The sequence below is a fragment of the Schistocerca piceifrons genome, chromosome X, assembly GCF_021461385.2.
Source record: "Schistocerca piceifrons isolate TAMUIC-IGC-003096 chromosome X, iqSchPice1.1, whole genome shotgun sequence".
Lineage (NCBI taxonomy): Eukaryota > Metazoa > Arthropoda > Insecta > Orthoptera > Acrididae > Schistocerca > Schistocerca piceifrons.
This window is the reverse complement of record NC_060149.1, coordinates 24,251,087-24,270,548: the sequence shown is the minus strand read 5'-3', so window position 1 is coordinate 24,270,548 and position 19,462 is coordinate 24,251,087. Positions and strand designations below refer to the sequence as shown.

The 19,462-nt window shown below is 41.9% G+C and overlaps 1 protein-coding gene across 1 annotated transcript in view; it reads right to left on the bottom strand.

Annotated features, from left to right (window-relative positions):
- Window positions 1–6,488: 6,488 nt before the first annotated feature.
- Window positions 6,489–19,462, bottom strand: part of LOC124721886 (facilitated trehalose transporter Tret1-like) — a 353,067-nt gene continuing 340,093 nt past the window's right edge. The window contains exon 5 of the mRNA XM_047247038.1: window positions 6,489–9,570. Coding sequence (XP_047102994.1) covers window positions 8,476–9,570 — 1,095 coding nt within the window. The 3' untranslated portion in view covers window positions 6,489–8,475. The remainder of the gene's footprint in view (window positions 9,571–19,462) is intronic.

Below are 19,462 nucleotides of genomic sequence, written 5' to 3'. Positions count from 1 at the left end.
TCGTTCATATATTGTCGAGCAAATGGCGTGTGTTCCAGGACGCATTGAATGTGAAATGGGATTTTGCTGTTGATATAACTACTGTATTCTGGATGTCTTAAGCTTATCTATTTGGTCTTTGTTAATGTAGCCGGCCGCGGTGGTCTCGCGGTTCTAGGCGCGCAGTCCGGAACCGTGCGACTGCTGCGGTCGCAGGTTCGAATCCTGCCTCGGGCATGGATGTGTGTGATGTCCTTAGGTTAGTTAGGTTTAAGTAGTTCTAAGTTCTAGGGGACTGATGACCACAGCAGTTGAGTCCCATAGTGCTCAGAGCCATTTGAACCATTTTGTTAATGTAGGCTGTGTATACAATGTAAAATGTAGTTATTACACAGTTGCTTATGTTATATTTTTTAAAATAGCACTATTTTTTATTTTCCTCATCGAACAGTGTTGAATCTGTGCAGGACAACACTGTGCTGCTGCTGAAATGCTATTTTTTCTGTGTTACGTATTGCAGAAATAGAAAACTTATTTTGAGAAAATACGACACAGATCAACATACACAATGTTCGCTGCAATACAGATACACAAGGAGCAGCAGAAATACGGAAAAATTTAACACTATTCCTGTTGCAATTACACTAAACATATACAGCCAACATTACATTATCTGTCCTCACTCAATAGCTTTTTCCAGACAGACATGCAGTACCACTGTTCACTTGGGACTTGCACAGAGAAATTCGGTCTCTCTTCTGGGATATACTGCCACATGTTAAATAACACTTTCTTCTTGGCACTCTTCAGTGGCAGAAGTTTATCGTGCAAGAAACGGAAAACCGAAATGTTATATAGCGGCAGATTTCTTTTCCAAATAGCTCTCCACTTCTTTGAAATGCTTTGACAAATCCACGGTTGCTGGATGTTATGAGTTTTTCTTACCCTTAGTGCAGGAGAGTTGTCATGAGATGTGAAACCAGGCATACTCAGTTATTTTGAACGAGCCTCTGTGCAACCAATGGTCTTGTGCGTTAGGATCCCTGAAATAATTTGGTTTCACATTGAAGACAAGAAATCCATTGTCCTTGGAGTTGGTAATGATTGGAATCCAGTCTTGTGCGTTAGGATCCCTGAAATAATTTGGTTTCACATTGAAGACAAGAAATCCATTGTCCTTGGAGTTGGCAATGACTGGAATCCAGTCATCTGGTGAAAGAATATTTTGTTCCTTTCTATAAGGTCAAAATCTCTATCATGCGATAGTAAACTATGCCCTGTAACGAGGAATATCTGGTCTGCCTATGTGAGATGTTTACGGATGATCAGATTTTGGAAACCGCAATAGTTAGAATTACGTTCAAATAAAAATCGTATGAAAAATTGGAATTATGACCAAAACATTCCAGTTTCGTCACTTTTCTTTGAATGCTGTCCTTTACTTTGTCAGACACAAAATAGAAACAATTTTGAAACATTCTGTAGAAATTCTGGAAACTGTCAGGATACATATTCGGTTCCTTCATTGCGTTGAATATGCTGTATTTCTTCCCTTTTTTCAACCATAATAGATGTACCTAACATCATCTTCGCTGCTGAACATTGACGATCTGCAAAAAATCGAGTGCATGACATCCTACATGTGATGAAGATGACATATTGTGATCCATTTGTAGCAGGACTGCCCTGCGTCTTTCTGACAGCGCCAGTCCATTGTGTATTGCAAACGTCCCCCTCGCACCACGTTCCTGCTTCACCGTCTCCAAGCGTTCGCACCACGCCATTACCGTTTGAAGTGGGCCTTGTTAACATGGGGATATCCTTCATGTTGTTTGAGGCCACCTCATGCTGGCATCCACTAAGTTGGAATCATTTTGTGCGCACCCTGAAGGCTACACTTTGAAATGTCACTTAGTTCCGTGTAAAAGAGGTTTGGGGGCACGTCTTCAGTGGAGTACAGCTCTTATGGGCATCCAGAAGTCTCTGTTAGTTCAGCCCAAGGATGTCTCACCAGCCTCCACGTGGGTTTCACATTCCACTGCTTACGTCAACATACTCGGTGAACCTTCACTCCTTGCCTCTGTATGTCTGTACAGTGCTTCGAAGCGTCATTGATTGGCGTTTGACAATAATGTTTTGATCGTGTTGAAGGCAAGGACGCTCATACAATAGTTTGTAGAGGTGAGGGAGGGCTAGACCTGGGGGTATGAAGTATTTCTAATATCCTGGAAAACGAATGGTGACTTATAAGTAGCCATAACAAGGTTCCATTTCCGGCCCTGTTAAAAACCTGTGCAATACCGACTTCACAATCATTTTCTCGAAGGAAAAACACCTGACTACGATGTATTTTTTCCTTTCCCTGAGTATAAGATGGGGCCGCGCCCCTCCCCTCCTCCCCCCTCCCCCCCTCCATATGGGCACCCTCGCTGGTTGGCACTTAGTTGCAGATTATAGGTGACACTGGCAGATTCCAAACGAGAAAAGATGATATGAAGAAAAAATAAGAACAAATAAAATAGTCAACACGATTATAGAAATCACGTGGCAAAGTATTAGAAATAAAATAAAATTATATTTAAACCAAGTAATTGAATAAGAAAAATGAGTCGTTTGATCAGATTTAGAAACAAAGAATTCTCTGCATCTGAGGAGAATTGAATGTATGACTTTCTATACGTCAGGTTTATACCCTAACCAATGTAAGGCGCTACTCTCCACAATAATCTCTGACTCTGGTGACCAAGTCGCAATGATGAATTGGAATCTTTTTAATAATTTGGCTTCACCCAGTGTCGTGCAAAGCTTGTCTAATGTAAGCAGACCTCTGTGATTATAATAGCTGTATATTTTGGAAGGATCCAGTAGTGTTTGGTTAGTGCTGTGTATGAAACGAATGAATTTCGTTAGAACTTCTCTCTCTCTCTCTCTCTCTCTCTCTCTCTCTCTCTCTCTCTCTCTCTCTGTGTGTGTGTGTGTGTGTGTGTGTGTGTGTGTGTGTGTGTGTGTGTGTGTGTGTGTGGTTGGTTGGTTGGTTGGTTGGTTCATTTGGGGAAGGGAACCAAACAGCGAGGTCATTGATCCAATTGGAGTAGAGAAGGAAAAGGAAGGAAGGCGGTCATGCCCTTTCAAAGGAACCATCCCGGCATTTGCCTGAAGCGATTTAGAGAAATCACTGAAAACCTAAACCAGGATGGCCGAACGCAGGTTTGGCAGCAGCGAACAGTTCGGGCGCACGTTGAGCGCTCTGAAGGAAACCAGCTCCAACGCATGTAGTGTCAACCATCAAGCAATTTTAATGAGGCTATAGTGATGGCCCAATGAACTGAGTCTCATTCCATTTCACTATGACAAACAGCCACAAATTTAAATCAATAGTTTCTATGCCAGGTATTACAGAACGATGGTCAAACACTTTGCAGCTACAAATTTGCTTAGGTTCTGTCCTCCATGGTGATCGCTAAAACAGGAAATGTGGTGTACCTTTGCAGGGAGACATTTGAAATATTCGTACAAACCGCCTGCTATCTCACAGCTTCCTCGTTTTCCCTCTACGTCGGACTGCATGAAACAATCTCCTTGTTTCGATTATTCGTCGTACACTGTAAAGTTAAAAACTTTCAGTCGTTGCTGGAAAAAAAAAATCTTTGGTGGGATAAGTTGGTGCCAATGAAACTTGTAGATCGAAGATGCGACTTACAAAAATCCCGCCCGAGTTTTGTGCTTGTTCCTTTTCTTTCTTGTTTCTTTTCCTCTCGAGTCTTATCTTTTGCCAAAAGGTGAGCATTATAATTACGTCTAACGTCGCCTTTCTTGACTGCGGCATCACTGTAGGCCATGCATAGACGTCTCTGGTTTCTTCTGGGACGATTAAAATCGTACTGTATTCCTCTGAGAATATCTTCCAGTAAATATGGGCTTTAGCTGCTTCAAGACTGTTTGACGTGGTCGGAAACAGAGTAAAACTAGGAAACTGTGAAATAGGAAACCGTTTGTACGAACAGTTCAAATCTCTTCCTGCAATGTAAACCATATTTCTTATTTTATCGATCGCTGCGGAAGACAGAATCCAAACAAATTTATTGCTGCAGTGTACTTGATTGCTGATCAGGAAACACCTAACCGACAAATCATTGATTTATAATTTATGATCGTTGGTTATAGTGACGTGGAATGCAACTTAATGCTCGGCAGTCACTACTGAACACAAAAGAGTCGGAAAAGTGAACTGGCCTGCTTATTAGAAGATTGTTGCCAGAAGTGCAAGAAGAGAGTGTGACAAGCCTTAAATTGTTCACGAAATGAGAAGATTATCGACTGGAAGTACCATCTGAATTGCCACATGGGTTTTGGGAAAGAAGATGTGAATGGGAAGCCAGTCGGGTGGCAGAGGATGTGCTGGCTAAATAGCACAAAACATCTGTCTGTTATAGGATTTAAAGAAAGACTTCGACAAGGAGTTCAGAGTTCTGGACTGTAACTCGAAAACAAGGAAAGTCAAGAAGCTCTTATTGTCAGACCCATCTCCTGGTACATGTCTGTCCTGTCAATAACAAAGGAAAAGTACAATGATTTGATGTCCTTGTTCAAGTTGGTGCCTCCTGCAATGGGATAGGAATATCGGCCATTTTAGGAAAACCTTCCATATCAAGGAGATCCAGAAGAATGTGAATCATTATCTGGAGATGCAATAAATGACTTCTGACAATGACAGTTGTTTTTGAAATTTTGTGGTATGCTTGAAGATGAAAAAGTGAATGAATAACAATGTATTCCACAAGATTTGACAAAACAGTGTATGATTAAAACAGTTTCTACATATTTCAATATTACCATGTATTTCTTTGCATACAAACATGATTATGATAGTTAACATTTGGCTAATTTTGGAAATCACTAATAGCTAAGTCACCATCTGGACCAGTGCAACAAATAGATATCTTCCATTTTAATCAAAAATCAGAACAAAAGTAAAAGTACTGACATTTTCAAACTATATAACCGCCCACATCAGACTAATTTCAAACACTTTGAGCACTGCCAAACTTTAAAATTACGAGAAATTTCAAACGCGTTTCTTTCAGTAACAACTATTTTTAGTTATTTTGTTTTTGTACTAAGGTGATGAATGTTTTAAGATTTTGCGATAAATAGATGTCAATGATATTGGAAGGTAGTCTTGTGGATCACTTCTGCTGCCCTTCTTGTAAGCGAAAGTGATCTCTGCTTTCTTTTGAACTACTCGGAATCGCTTTTTTGATCGAAGTATCTACGGTAGATTATAGTTAAAAGAGAGGTTAACTCAGCCGAAAATTCAGCTTCGCACAGTTTTAGTCATTTCTGCTGTTTTTGCACAGCGATAGTATCTGTCTATATAGCTCATCTTTGCAGTGGTGCGATAATTAAGTTGGGACAATCCCTGCTGGATTTTCATTTGTAAAGGAATGCAAGTGAGATGCCACAAACCCAAGAATGCATCATAAAAGTCTAAAAAAGTAGTTGTATGTTGCAGCGGTTCTGCTCTCATCAATGCGCGCCTAATATTTCTACTCGCTGGCAGCCACGAAGTTCGTCTTCTCGAAAATCTGCTTTCGCAGTCAAAACCAAACATTTTCTTGACTATTCTCATGGACTTGCCGTCAACTGGCTTTTGACTTCCCGAAGGAATCGTCATGTGGACATCGCTTCGTTTACACAGAGGTATGTGAGGTTTATCTTCTCTAACTTCGGAAACGACAGCTCGCCGAAAGTCTCTGCACTGCAATATTTGGAAAGTCCGTAGCTCACCGAAGGCACCGTGGACGTTCCTGAGCGTACGCTACAGTAAAGATGTCTAAAAATGCGTCATTTTAGTACAGTTTGTTGTGATCTTATCTTGAAATTAAGTTTTGGTATTATTTAGTAGCTGATTATCAAAAGACACGCAGAGTGTAAACTTTTTAGAGAGACCTAGCACCATAGTTACAAGCGATAAATGTCGCAGCCTTCCCTAGTGTAGACGCCACGATCTGCGAATGGTTTATCCATTTCATTGGTGCCTGATACTCTCTAGCTTTATGATGGTCAGCGATAGATCAGAACCAAAAATTATACGTCAGCACTAGTGAAGTAATTTTACACACTGGTTTTATAAGATTGAAAACGATTTTGACGGTTGTGAAAACAAAATAATAATTCAGTCTTTACTCGATTATTCTTTACGGTAACACTTTGATCTGCGTGAGAACTCCAACATCTGCAGGAGATTTTATGTACTGAAATGTATTATATATATTGAGATCAGAATTATTTGAAAGAAAATACATCAGTTACTCATGGAAAATAATGCCAATGTGTGTGTGTAGAGCACTTACTGTCAATGAGATCGTGGGACATAAGGATGTGGAATATGTACATTATACATAAATATCTGTTAATATATAGGGTGCTAACTCATACAGTGTTTAAAGTGCTTTGCTCCTCAAAACAATTATGTAGTGATACTGCAGCATACGATTAACAATTACGACTTGAAATAAGAAAAATACGTACTTTATTTCATAATTACATTTCTAGATGTTTACAACTTTTGAACAATTTAACTTTAACAACTTTTCTTCATTGAGTACTTCTTGTAAATTTTAGAGGATGCATGAATGCTACTGTTAGTGTCATTTACATTTTTCTCGCCTTTATAAATATTTCGGAGTTGTGTTTACAGACTAACATGAAGAGCATCTTGGCTGCTTTAAAAGGTAGGATTCCAGTGACTGAGACACTGAATGCTAAACAACTTCTTGTGTAGTGCTACCGAAACCATTTCGAGAGTAATTTAAAGCATCTTATCGTCAAAATGTTGAGCTTTGTGGCAATTATAGTTTTATAATAGGTATATATTTTAGCTCCCATTAAAATTAAAAGGTCTTAAAAGTAGCAATTCATTTTTTAAATTAAGAATGCAGATAAATGTTGTTTTTAATACCATTTCATTGTTTAACACTGGGATAGTCGTGCTTCGGAAAAACGTTTCAACACAGTTAAGTAACTCGTCGAAACTCACAAGTTTTACGCCACTGTGAATACTATTAAATTTGCGTGGGAAAAACAAGAACTTAGTGAGGGCGATGCTGTTTTTGTATCCTAGTAGGAAAGAGAGTGTTTTAACGGAAATACTTCGATGAGCTGACCTGGTGTTTAAAGGAATAACTAGTGACACACGTCTTTTGTATAACGTAAGGAGATACGCGCGCGTTGGAGTAACGCGCACACTGAACAGGAAGGTTCATAATAACAGCCGGCGCTGGTAGTACGTTCCAACATGGATACTATTGATATAATAGAGACAGTAACTTGACAATAGATAATGTTTTCTTCGGCCTGTGTGCTCGTTTCACGACTGCTACGTGCTGAAGATCATTATCTGCCGCTTTTAAACGTTTAGAATGGGTAATGATCTAATTACACACGGATTTTCGTAAATTATACCGCATGCAAGAAATCTGAGGTTGGAACTATGCAGTGCAGTAATTTCGGGACCACTAAAAGTCTCTTCTTGAATTCAACAATCGGTAACGGAAGAAGAAATAACAAAGCATGTTTCAAATGATGATGAGGTATAGAAAACTGCCTACGTGCAACTACTTGGAAAAAAAAAGGTTCCATGCAGAATATTCTCCTAATCTAACCAATGTAAAGGCGTAGTTGGCAAAGTTGACCACAGAAACCACGACGTTTTAAAGGAATTGTTGGAAATGCAATATTACAAGAGAGGACCACAATGTACGCGATCGCATAGTATCTCACAGCTGGTGTAGTTGAACCACGAACGACTAGGAGAACGATGATTTCCCATGTTTTCAGTATTTGTTTTTCCCTTCTATTCACATCTCTCACATGTTACTCGTTCCTCTCCTTGCAAACTGAATACAGCTGAAGGCTGCCGCACTGTTTTGATTGACGGTGAGAGTGTGCTTCTTGTGCAAGATATTTTTACCACGGTCTTATTGAAATCTGAACACGAATAACGAGTATCTTACAGCATCAGTTATAAGACATCTTTAACAGCTCTATTAAACGAACGCTGTGCTGGGACTTCTCATAAGCCACATTATAAGCCACATTACTTGAAATTTTTCTTCCTACAGGTAGTTCTTTCAGAGTAATAGACACAAAAATAAAAATAAAAACATTCATAAATAAGCCTCTTTCAAGAAATATTCACAAAACAGTCTTCATTTTTAATATCATTATGTACGAAATTGATGGACGTGAACGAAATCAGTGATATGTATCTCATCAACACTAATGATATAGTCTGGCTATCTTCTCTCTCTCTCTCTCTAGTGTCAGAAGAGAGCTCGATATGTGACAGAACTGTACTAGTTCGTAAGTGAAACGAGAAAGTCTCTGCTCAGTGTTACTGGAGCAAAGGAACATAGTGATGTCAATCAGTCTTTTCTGCACGACGTTTTCCGTACATTTTCTTCTTTCACTTTCACACAGCATTATCGGAAGGGACTAGGACACTTCATAAGAAGGCTTCTGAACTGCTCCATTCTGCGGTCGCGTTAGGTGGTCACTTTCTGTAAAAGTGTCATCCTCCTGTTCTCTTTTCTGGGTAGCAATGTCGGTTTTTTTGGGCTTCGTGAAATACTCTTCTATTTCGGCCAGGGTTTTATTTTTTGTCTCCGGAAGGAACAAAATTACGTAAATAGTTCCTAAGAGAGAAACGGCGCCGTAAAAGAAAAAGACACCTTGTTTCGTGAATGCACGCAGCATATCTGGGTAGATCTTTAACGCGACGAAGCTGAAGACGTAAGCTATACACGTCGTGAGTCCACTCGCCAGGCCCCTGACGTCGGCGGGGAAAAGCTCCCCTATCATCGCCCAAGGGAGAGTTAAAAACCCGATAGTACTCGCCAGGATGTACAGCAGTAAAGATACGATCGGTATCCACCGAAAATTCTCAGCTACGTACGCCCCGAAGTTTTCACTAGTGGTAAGAGTTAAGTACGTCGCTAAAATACCCATGCACAACGTCATGCCGGCGCCAGAAACGATAGCCGGAGGTCGCCGCCCGAATTTCTTCGACACGTAGGACATGGAAAGGGTCGCCACTAATCTCGTAACGCCTATTAGCACCGCAGCTAAGTAGTCGTCGATGGTGACGTTCGCTTCCCGAACCACGTCGACCGCGTAGAAGATGACGACGAATATGCCCGAGAACTGCTGGAAGAAGAAGAAGGCGTTCATGATGAGCAGGGGGCGGAGCGTGCGGCGCTGCAGGAAGGCGGTCCTGATGCGGCGCAGCCAGTTGGCGTCCGCCTGGCGCGCGCGGCTCTGGCTGCCGGCCGACACGAAGTCGTCGAGCTGCTCCTGCACGCGGCCGGGCAGCGGCGCGTCGCGCGGCAGCCAGCGCAGCCGGCGCAGCGCCGCCTCGGCGTCGTCGTAGCGGCCACGCGACGCCAGCCACGGCGGGCTCTCGGGCAGCGGCGCCGCCAGCACCGCCGCCAGCACCGGGAACAGCGCGCAGATCGCCGCCGTCACGCGCCACTTCTCTTGCAGGAAGTACCCCAGCACGTACACGATCAGCACGCCCGTAGCGATCGCCGCCTGCAAACAACCGGGCAATTATGCTCTTTTCTTATACTTATTAACTGCTTTTGCAGAAACACGCAGCTGCTGGTAAATCTTCCGGATTGTGTGGTCACGGTCCACGAAACTTTACCGTTCCTAATGTTTCGTACAATGATTGATTGATTGGTTGATTTTTATTGTTGTAGAGACCTCAGAGATCATCTGAGGCATTACAAAAGTCAATATTACACAGTATAAATGTTACACAAATAATTACAAAAACAAGAAAAATATTACACAATATAAATATTACACAAATCATTGTGCTACCTTCACACAAATACAAAACAGAGAAATTTCTGGTACAAATTGATATTGCATAGTAAAATTAGCCAATTACAGACTTACTCATATATAGAAGCATATAAAAACTGATCACAAAGTGTAGTCATACCATATTCTTTGCCTCCCTTAAAAATTCATCAGTTTCATAAATGCTGAGCTCAAGAAGAAATTCTTTTACTTTTTTTTTTTTTTTTTTGAATTGTTGAATTGGAAGATCCCTGATATGTTGGGGTATGGCATTAAAAATTTTATGGACTTTTATAAGAAGCACTTTCGTGTTTTTTTATAGTTACATCGGAAAGAAACTAGGTCCTGCTTGTTTCTTGTGCTATAATTATGTCGCATGTCATACTGTTGATAACTCGGATATTTTTCCTTAACATGCATTACACACTGTAGTATAAATATTGACGGCAGGGTCATAATCTGTAATTTTTTAAAGCTTGACCTACAGTGAGCTCTGGGTGCCAAGCTACATATCAGTCTTTTGTAGTTTGAAGACATTAGCTGCCTTGCTTTGATGTCCCCACAGTATTGTACCATAGGAAATGTGACTGTGTATTAAAGCAAAATAAACCACTTTAAGTACTGGCACGTTTAGACAAAGACGCAGCTTCCTTAGAGCAAATATTCGTTTGCTAATGCTGCTTCCCACTTTTTCTATATGGCTACCCCAGGATAATTTTGAATCAATCGAGATTCCAAGGAAATTAACAGCATTTGAGCTCTGCTCAAGTTCAGTGTTATTATTCCACGATACATACAGGTCTTGTATTTTTTTTTTTTCTGTTGACACAAAGGGAATTAGCTTTACACCAATTTTCAGCTTTGACAGTGCACTGGTCTGCTTCATATTTCACCTTCTGTGAAGGTGAATTACACAGAATTATACAGACTGCAAGATCATCTGCAAATAAGTAAGTCCTTGTTGACGGCCCAACTATGTTACATGGTAAGTCATTTATATAAATAATAAATAGAATTGGGCCAAGTACAGAACCTTGTGGGACACCCATGCCCGCAGGTAAGTAATCTGATTCTGCACCATGCTGTGCTGGACATCCTCAGGTGCTCGTGGTTCCGCTCAGTCTTGCCGACTGACGGTTCGGAAGTCGGGGAGCGATACAGATGCTGTGAAACCAGGGTGTGGTAGATGTTTACACGTGATTGCCAGCGACAGTCGTTGTCAGAGTTAAAACTTACCTACCAAACTGTCTTTTTCAAAGATAAAACTTATCTTTCAATCCTGCAGATCTACTGTCCACGTATCACTAAGTTTCGTGGCTTCTAATTTTCTGTTAAAATTGTCCCCGTGTTTATACACTGACGGAAAAACATCGCATCGAAAAATAATTAATCTAGAGTAATGAAATTTCGAGAATAGATATGCCTAGGTAACATATGGTTGGTTGGTTGTTTTGGGGAAGGAGACCAGACAGCATGGTCATCGGTCTCATCGGAGTAGGGAAGGATGGGGAAGGAAGTCGGCCGTGCCCTTTCAGAGGAACCATCCCGGCATTTGCCTGGAGTGATTTAGGGAAATCACGGAAAACCTAAATCAGGATGGCCGGACGCGGGATTGAACCGTCGGTAACATATGTAAGTGAGTAACATTACAAGACCACAAGTTAATGTAAGTGTGATACAGGGCATTTCAAATGTGAAATGTCGGAGTACTGGAGCAACAGCAGTATCGGCGCATTTTGTTACGGCGACGTGCGTACGTTGGGGGGCAAACTTGATCGATTTGTGACTCCCTCCACCTCCCCTTAACCTGTTATTCTGTTAATTGATTTATGACCCCCTGGTGGTTGATTAATGGCCACCTGGGGATAATCTGTCCTTCTGAGAAACCCCACTAAATCCCTCCCTCTCCCATTCCTCCTCTCTCACCCCTCTGGGAAATCCCCTCTACAATACAAGCACACATTTGATATCAAAATAATTAAACTAATTAATTAAACCAATAAATTAACTAACCCTTCTCTCCCAGTAAACACCCCAATCCCCCCCCCCCCCCAAGTCTGCTTCCCCACATGGAAACTGGTGGGGAAAGGACTCAGTCTGTGTTGGAGAGGAAGGACCTCATGACAGGAAATTCAAATCAATGTCAATTACAAAGCAAAGGATATACTGTTTATTTATAAATTCACAGGGTTTGGACATCTGTTTTGTTTGATAGGAAAAAACATAATTCTCTGCTGGGTTGTAAGATGTAGGTCTTGTAAAATAGATGAGGAGAAGTAATTAAATAGACCACTTTTTTTCTGTTCACACAAGGAAATCGATGTCAACATAACACACCACATATAATGACACTATTAAAATCTTTCAATCGCAACTTCACACTGACCGCAGGTCAGATGGGCCGGTTGGGAATTGTGCGCCCGTGTACAGAATGCTTTGCCAGATTGCACCAGACGCCAGTGTCTGAGAGGTCACACTGTGCCTGCTCGGGCACCTCTAACCGCACAGCTGATGTGCCACATTAACCACTCATTTGTCCTGAACAAAGTAGTGGATACCTGGTAAATCCCAAGCTGTGTATGTCTTGGAAATATTCCTTCACTTGATCAGAGTGATCCACTAATTAATTAATTAAATCGATCCCCTTTGTGTTCAGGCAGTTTGTCCTTACATCCTATTGGAGGATGCTAGGACTGGTATATGTGGCAGGACTCAGTCCCACAACTGGACAGTTTCCAAATCCCTCTGGACATTCCTTCCCCCACGCCCTTGCCTCCTGCTGGCGGATAATGGCACAGTTAAGTCGTTTGACAGGAGGTCCATTACATTGGTGATAGCTGAGAATTTCAAATTTCAGCCAATTCATGTTATGTCCTTAAACAATCTGCGGAGGGGTTGGATTGATGTGTGTGCTCTCAGTACCACTATTGGAAACAATAAATTGACCAACTGGGGATTTGACATCTCGATTGGAAGTGGTGCTGTATAAAAGGATAGCTGGAATTTCAAATTTCGGCGTGAGCTTATAACGTCACGGTTGTCGAATTCCAGACCACCACAGGTCTGCTAAGTGTATTTTATAAAGCACTATAGAATTCCTAAGTTTGTTCTCTCAGCTGCACCAGGACGAAGAAGGAGAAGGAAATGGCCTACCGCATGATAGAATAGTAACAACAACAAGTACCACTACAAGACAGAGTGCACTGCAATGTATTGAGAAGCACTAAACCATAATCCTAGTAGTTGTCGTGACAAGATGCCTGAGATTACTGAAAACACTCATACATATGGCCCACTCACTCCCTAAATGTTCACACGCAGCAGCCTGTCCCCTCATTCACTGCCAGGTCAGAGAAAACCGTTACTGCGACTGCAGCCTCAGTCACGTGTGCCTGTCATGGGAAGCACCCAGGGATGATTAGAGTGGTAGGACAGCCACAACAATTGGCAGTGATCGATACTGAATCGCTCAATTTTTACATGGAGACCACATGCAACACACGCAATCACAGGGATAGCCCAGTGTAGCCTGGGTATTAGTTCACTATTCAGCTATCCAGAGAGCACTTCGAGGGCTGCCACTGGGACTTGACCCCGCAGCTGAAGGCAAGGATCGACTATCCTGCAGGCAGGAACTTTTCTTTTTACCTACCGCTCGCGACAGCCTGAATCTGGAAATCTCAATTCGTTCCGGTCACCAGCTACCTCCGTCAAGCATCTGAACAGCCAGTAGGATCGTCCTAAGAAACCAGCCACATATTTATCACTGTAATTAAAATTAAATATTACGATTCAGCCCCACTCTGGTGACATTCGACAACGAGTGAAGTATCGTAAATACCTCTTCCTGACAGCTGTGTTTCTCGGACGAATGTCATGTTAAAATACCAATATCTATATCCTCCTTATGACTGGACATAATTTTCCACGTAAAAATTTCATCCCCGTTATGGACGCCCGATGTACTGAAATCGCATTATTCTACACCAGATCCATACCTCCCTTATGACATAGTTATTTTCTTTGCACATGTCGGAACACTGACCCCAGTAACTTTATGCCTCAACACATACTTTATAAGCCTGCCGATCACAGTGAATCTATCACAGATCTCCTACTAAGTATAATACTTTGCCAATAACTGAATGCAGATGGCACCAAACAAAACTGAGCGTAAATCCGCGATGGATGGACATCCCTCATTTGTTTTTCTTGCAAGTGGTACCTGTGGTGTCACCGCCAGATACCACACTTGCTAGGTGGTAGCCTTTAAATCGGCCGCGGTCCGTTAGTATACGTCGGACCCGCGTGTCGCCACTGTCAGTGATTGCAGACCGAGCGCCGCCACACGGCAGGTCTAGTCTAGAGAGACTCCCTAGCACTCGCCCCAGTTGTACAGCCGACTTTGCTAGCGATGGTTCACTGTCTACATACTCTCTCATTTGTAGAGACGACAGTTTAGCGTACCATTCAGCTACGTCATTTGCTACGACCTAGCAAGGCGCCATATTCAGTTACTATGAATGTATTCTGAACAGATAATATTGTGAATCATGTGCCGTCAAGAGCGACGTTAATCATTAATGGATTAAAGTTAAGTATCAAACTAATTACGTCCACTTTCTGAATTCTAATTCCTTGTCATGTTCCAGACCTCACGTCAGTATAGTTCTTCCCTCCTCACGCCAGCCTGCGTGAGCTAAAACGCGTGCATTTCGGCCTCCATTCGTAACACGGTGTTGGCTCTTCTGCCAACACAACAGTACCAATGTGTCTTAGGAAGAGAGACGTAACTGAATATAGACAGTGGTCGCTGGGGTGTGTATTAACAACCGAAAGGGCGGGTGCGCGTGACCAGAGGTTAGGTTAGTGTTTTTTTTAATGTCCCGTCGACAACGAGGTCTTTAGAGACGGAGCGCAAGCTCGGGTTAGGGAAGGATGGGGAAGGAAATCGGCCTTGCCCTCTCAAAGGAACCATCCCGGTATTTGCCTGAAGCGATTTAGGGAAATCACGGAAAACCTAAATCAGGATGGCCGGAGACGGGATTGAACCGTCGTCCTCCCGAAGTCACCAGAGGTGTAAGCTCGTAATAAAATCACCCTTCTCACGGAATTTAGAATGTGATTTGTCTATGGAACATGGTATTAATCCGATATTTGCAACTGCCTCATGCCACTGCTAGACATTTCCCACGCTAACAGATAGTATTTGTAACATTCTATCTCGATACCATGTAGACAGTGTAACAGAGGTTCTGCCATATATCCACGGGGTCACAGGCGAGGGATGATGATGGTTGTCTGAGAATGTTCACTTTCAGTAGATCGTGTGCTGTGTGGGGAATCATATAAAAATGCAGTGCTAGATTCAAGTCGTAAGAATGGTACAAAATCATATGACCAATACACCGGCATTTCTGATTCATAGTGTGACGCTTTCTGGTAGAAATTATGTCTGCAAATTGGAATCAAGTCTCCTCATTTAACCACACACTTGCGTTGGATCCTATGGTGATGTGTTTTAATGATTACAGCCACTGCTGAAACATATACGTGGCACTCTCATATCCCGAAACGACTCACCTTTTTCGAACCTATCTACTAAGGACCTCATACAACAAAACTCCAGCGCGGTTTTAGACAGTCTCTCGGTATCTTGTAACTGTTCCTCAGTCCCGGACCTGCCTTCCCTGCAGTTTTGTCCATGCGATCGTTGCAATTTATATAGGAACTGAGCCGAAGTCGGAGAACACTATATGTATCAACTTGTGCATCCCGTGGAGAAACAGGGTGAGCTGTGTTGATGTGACAGGACTCCACTCAGTGGAAATGGGAACATATACAGAAAAATAATTCATTTGTGCTAGATGTTGACAACTGTACTACATTTACAAGCAATTTTAGAATACGTGGTGAGAAGTGATGTCATAATCACATGGACAGAAGTGACATAAAATCGATAAAATTACGAAAATTGATAGAAAATATGTATAAATTGAGGGAAATCCGCCAAAATGCTGGGAAACTGAGGGCGAATGGGGGAGTGCTTGCCTGTCTTCTGCTTGTACATGGAACGAGTATGTAACAGCAGAAGGAATACGAGAAAAAGTTGACATGGAAACACTGGGAACCAATGAAACAGTTATTTTTCGTCGATAGCGATAAGACGGCGAGAATAGAATGTTTAACGCAGATGACCACCAACTGTAGAGTAATAAATTTATATATGTGGGATCACAAGCCCTGGTATGACTCCAAAGTTATTGGAAACCACCTTATAGATTTTTATGAAGTGTCCTTACTTAAGGAGCGTTGTATTATCAGCTGAGAAACTGTAATATACAACTCCAGAATGGATCATGTGTTTGGCTCTGTGCAAGACTGTTTAGTTGTTTTAAGCCTTAACAAACAGCATTTACAATTTGTTTCTCTGTATTATCCACCAATCACAACCATGCGCTGTCAGGTAACAAATACCCTACACAACAGTTTCTGCACTTTTCTTTAAAAACATTCTGCTGTATGTCTATTGATATAATAGTGATACAAGCAAGGTGACTGCTGTCTTTGGTGCTTTCCTGGAAAGGAGAACCACTTGCCTCTAAATTGACATGGATCTGTATTAAAGGGCGATAGAAAGTAAATGAAGTGATCAGTTGAGAGAGGTTGTAACGAGGTATGATTTAATAGTAGACTGATGATGCATTCTAGACAGATGGAGATGACTAGTATACAATTGCGTGTTCTGTGAGTGACTTAGAGCGCTATCTACCTGCAATCGCTAACAGCAAACCTCTCCATACGACAGTCAGGAGGGGACTTCCAGCGCATAATGGTGAATCATATCCATCAATGGAAAACATATTTCAGCACCCTGCTCTAGATGGATGGAGATGTGTGTGTAGTACTTCATTTCTCTGCCACATCTTGGACGTAAATCGAGTCTTCAATTTCATAACTGTAGTGAGTCTAAGTTAGTGACAGGGGTTTCTGAGCTACTGCAATTCCTGTACATACAACTGCTTAAGAAATGTTGTTTGTGTATGCAAAAGTATGTGTTCTGTTCATGGACCTAGTGCAGCATCGCGTGTAATTTCACATATCAAATATCGCTGCTGTGCTTTTGTGTTTATGTTCTACAAACATTTCTCTCTTCCCAGCACCTTCTTGGTATGGAACCAAGATACTAAAACAATTCTGCAGAATTAATAGCACAAGTGATTTATGTAAAATGTTTCAAACTCCTTCCATCTCGATTTCCATCATGCATCACTCAAACATTTCTCCTACTTCTTCTTAATCGTCTGTTAAGTCACCACAGCTCTCTCAAATATATCAGGCTTGTGCCTATTATACACCAATAAGGAGTGCTAAACTTCTCAGCGTGCAAACATCTAGGGAGATCGTGTGCAACTGGGCAGGTGACATGTGTAAGATCGGTATGGAATAGTCTTCGCGGAATGGCAGTTGCCATAGTGGAATGAAAAAAATGGGTTTATATCACCAGCACTGGTCACTATAATTACTCTTTGCGAAAGCAAAATATCAAAGTATATTGACTACATGGAACTCAGCTTATTCTGATCCCTCACGAGATGTAAAATGTAGTGGGTATAGCACCTTCCTACTTCCGGTCAGTTTCAAATTAAATTGGAGACGGTGTTGCAGGGTGGGATGGGTAAAGACAGAGGAAGAGTTACGAGATGCACATAGAGACCATATAGGGTTTTGCTCGTGGTCCTTAGCATATAGGTTCAATGAACGGGTAGCTCATTTTGAAATAGAGAAATGAGTACTAGAGCTTTAAGTCCCTGACTTTATCCCATGAATGCGAGTATACTTAGTGACTCCATCCACATAGGGGGGGGGGGGGGGGAATGGGGGAAGATGGAAAATCACAATAAAATCTTACGAATTTATAAAGTGTTTCGATTAAGGAATTTGTAGTTTTGCACTTCCTCTCTGGTTATGGCTATTTCCTACACTAAGAAACAGTATTTGTGTCATTTGATGTAGGTTGTGTAACAGCGATTGTGATATGTCGACATATTTGCGCTCAATATTTTTTGGTTCCACAAGCATTCAGTTGTTTTCAAAGTGTTATACTTTGTAGGGGATGTGTGATAGATTCGCTGTAATTAGCAGGCTTATAAAGTATGTGTTGAGATGTAAAGTTACTGTGGTCTGTCCTCCGATATGTTCAAAGAAAATGTCTATGTATGGTCGTAAGTGAGTTGTGGATTGACGTTGAAAATTGCGATTTCAGTGCATTGGACAGCCATAATGGGGATGAAATATTTTACGTGGCAAATTACGTCCAGTCATAAGGACGATATCAGCCATCAGAAGAGGTATTTCCGATACTTCACTCATTGTCAAATATCTCCAGCGAGGGGCTGTAATCGCAATATTTAATTAAATTAACAATTCCAGCTTCAGGGTGTCTCGAGTGGCGGGTACAAAGAAAAGTTGCAGCCAGCCGACTAGTCGGACAAGTCCCAGTGGCGGCTCTCGCGGCACTATCTGGATAGCTCAATGGAGAACTACGTATTCTGCTGTCTGCAGAACTGCATATGTTGCATGTACTCTCCGTGAAAAATTGGGCGATTCAGTATTGATCGCTGCCAATTGTTGGCGCTGGATGTATTGATAACATAGGAATTGCTACGATTCCAATCATCACCGGACGCCCTCTGTGGCAGACGTGATTCACTCTAGCATACACGCGTGTCCACGACTGCAGCTGCAATCACGGCGGCAGTTTTCTCCAGTCTCTGAGCTTTGGAGCTGGCGGTGTACGAGAGTATGGCTGTGCTGCGTGGACATCTGGGGGTGAGTGGGGTGTGTGTATGAGAGCTTTTAGCGATCTCAGGCATCTAGCCACGACAACTACTACGATCGTGGTTTAGTGCTTCTCAACACATTGCAGTGCACTCTGTCTTGTAGTAGTATTTGTTGTTGTTGTTACTATTCTATCATGCGGTAGACCATTTCCTCCTCCTTCTTCGTCCTGGTGCAGCTGAGAGAACAAACTTAGGAATTCTATAGTGCTTTATAAAATACACTTAGCAGACCTGTAGTGGTCAGGAATTCGACAACCGTGACGTTATAAGCTCACGCCGAAATTTGAAATTCCAGCTATCCTATTATACAGCACCACTTCCAATCGAGATGTCAAATCCCCAGTTGGTCAATTTATTGTTTCCAATAGTGGTACTGAGAGAACACACATCAATCCAACCCCTCCGCAGATTGTTTAAGGACATAACATGAATTGGCTGAAATTTGAAATTCTCAGCTATCACCAATGTAATGGACCTCCTGTCAAACGACTTAACTGTGCCATTATCCGCCAGCAGGAGGCAAGGGCGTGGGGGAGGGAATGTCTAGAGGGATTTGGAAACTGTCCAGTAGTGGGACTGAATCCTGCCCCATATATATCACTCCTAGCATCCTCCAATAGGATGCAAGGACAAACTGCCTGAACACAAAGGGGATCGATTTAATTAATTAATTAGTGGATCACTCTGATCAAGTGAAGGAATACTTCCAAGACATACACAGCTTGGGATTTACCAGGTATCCACTACTTTGTTCAGGACAAATGAGTGGTTAG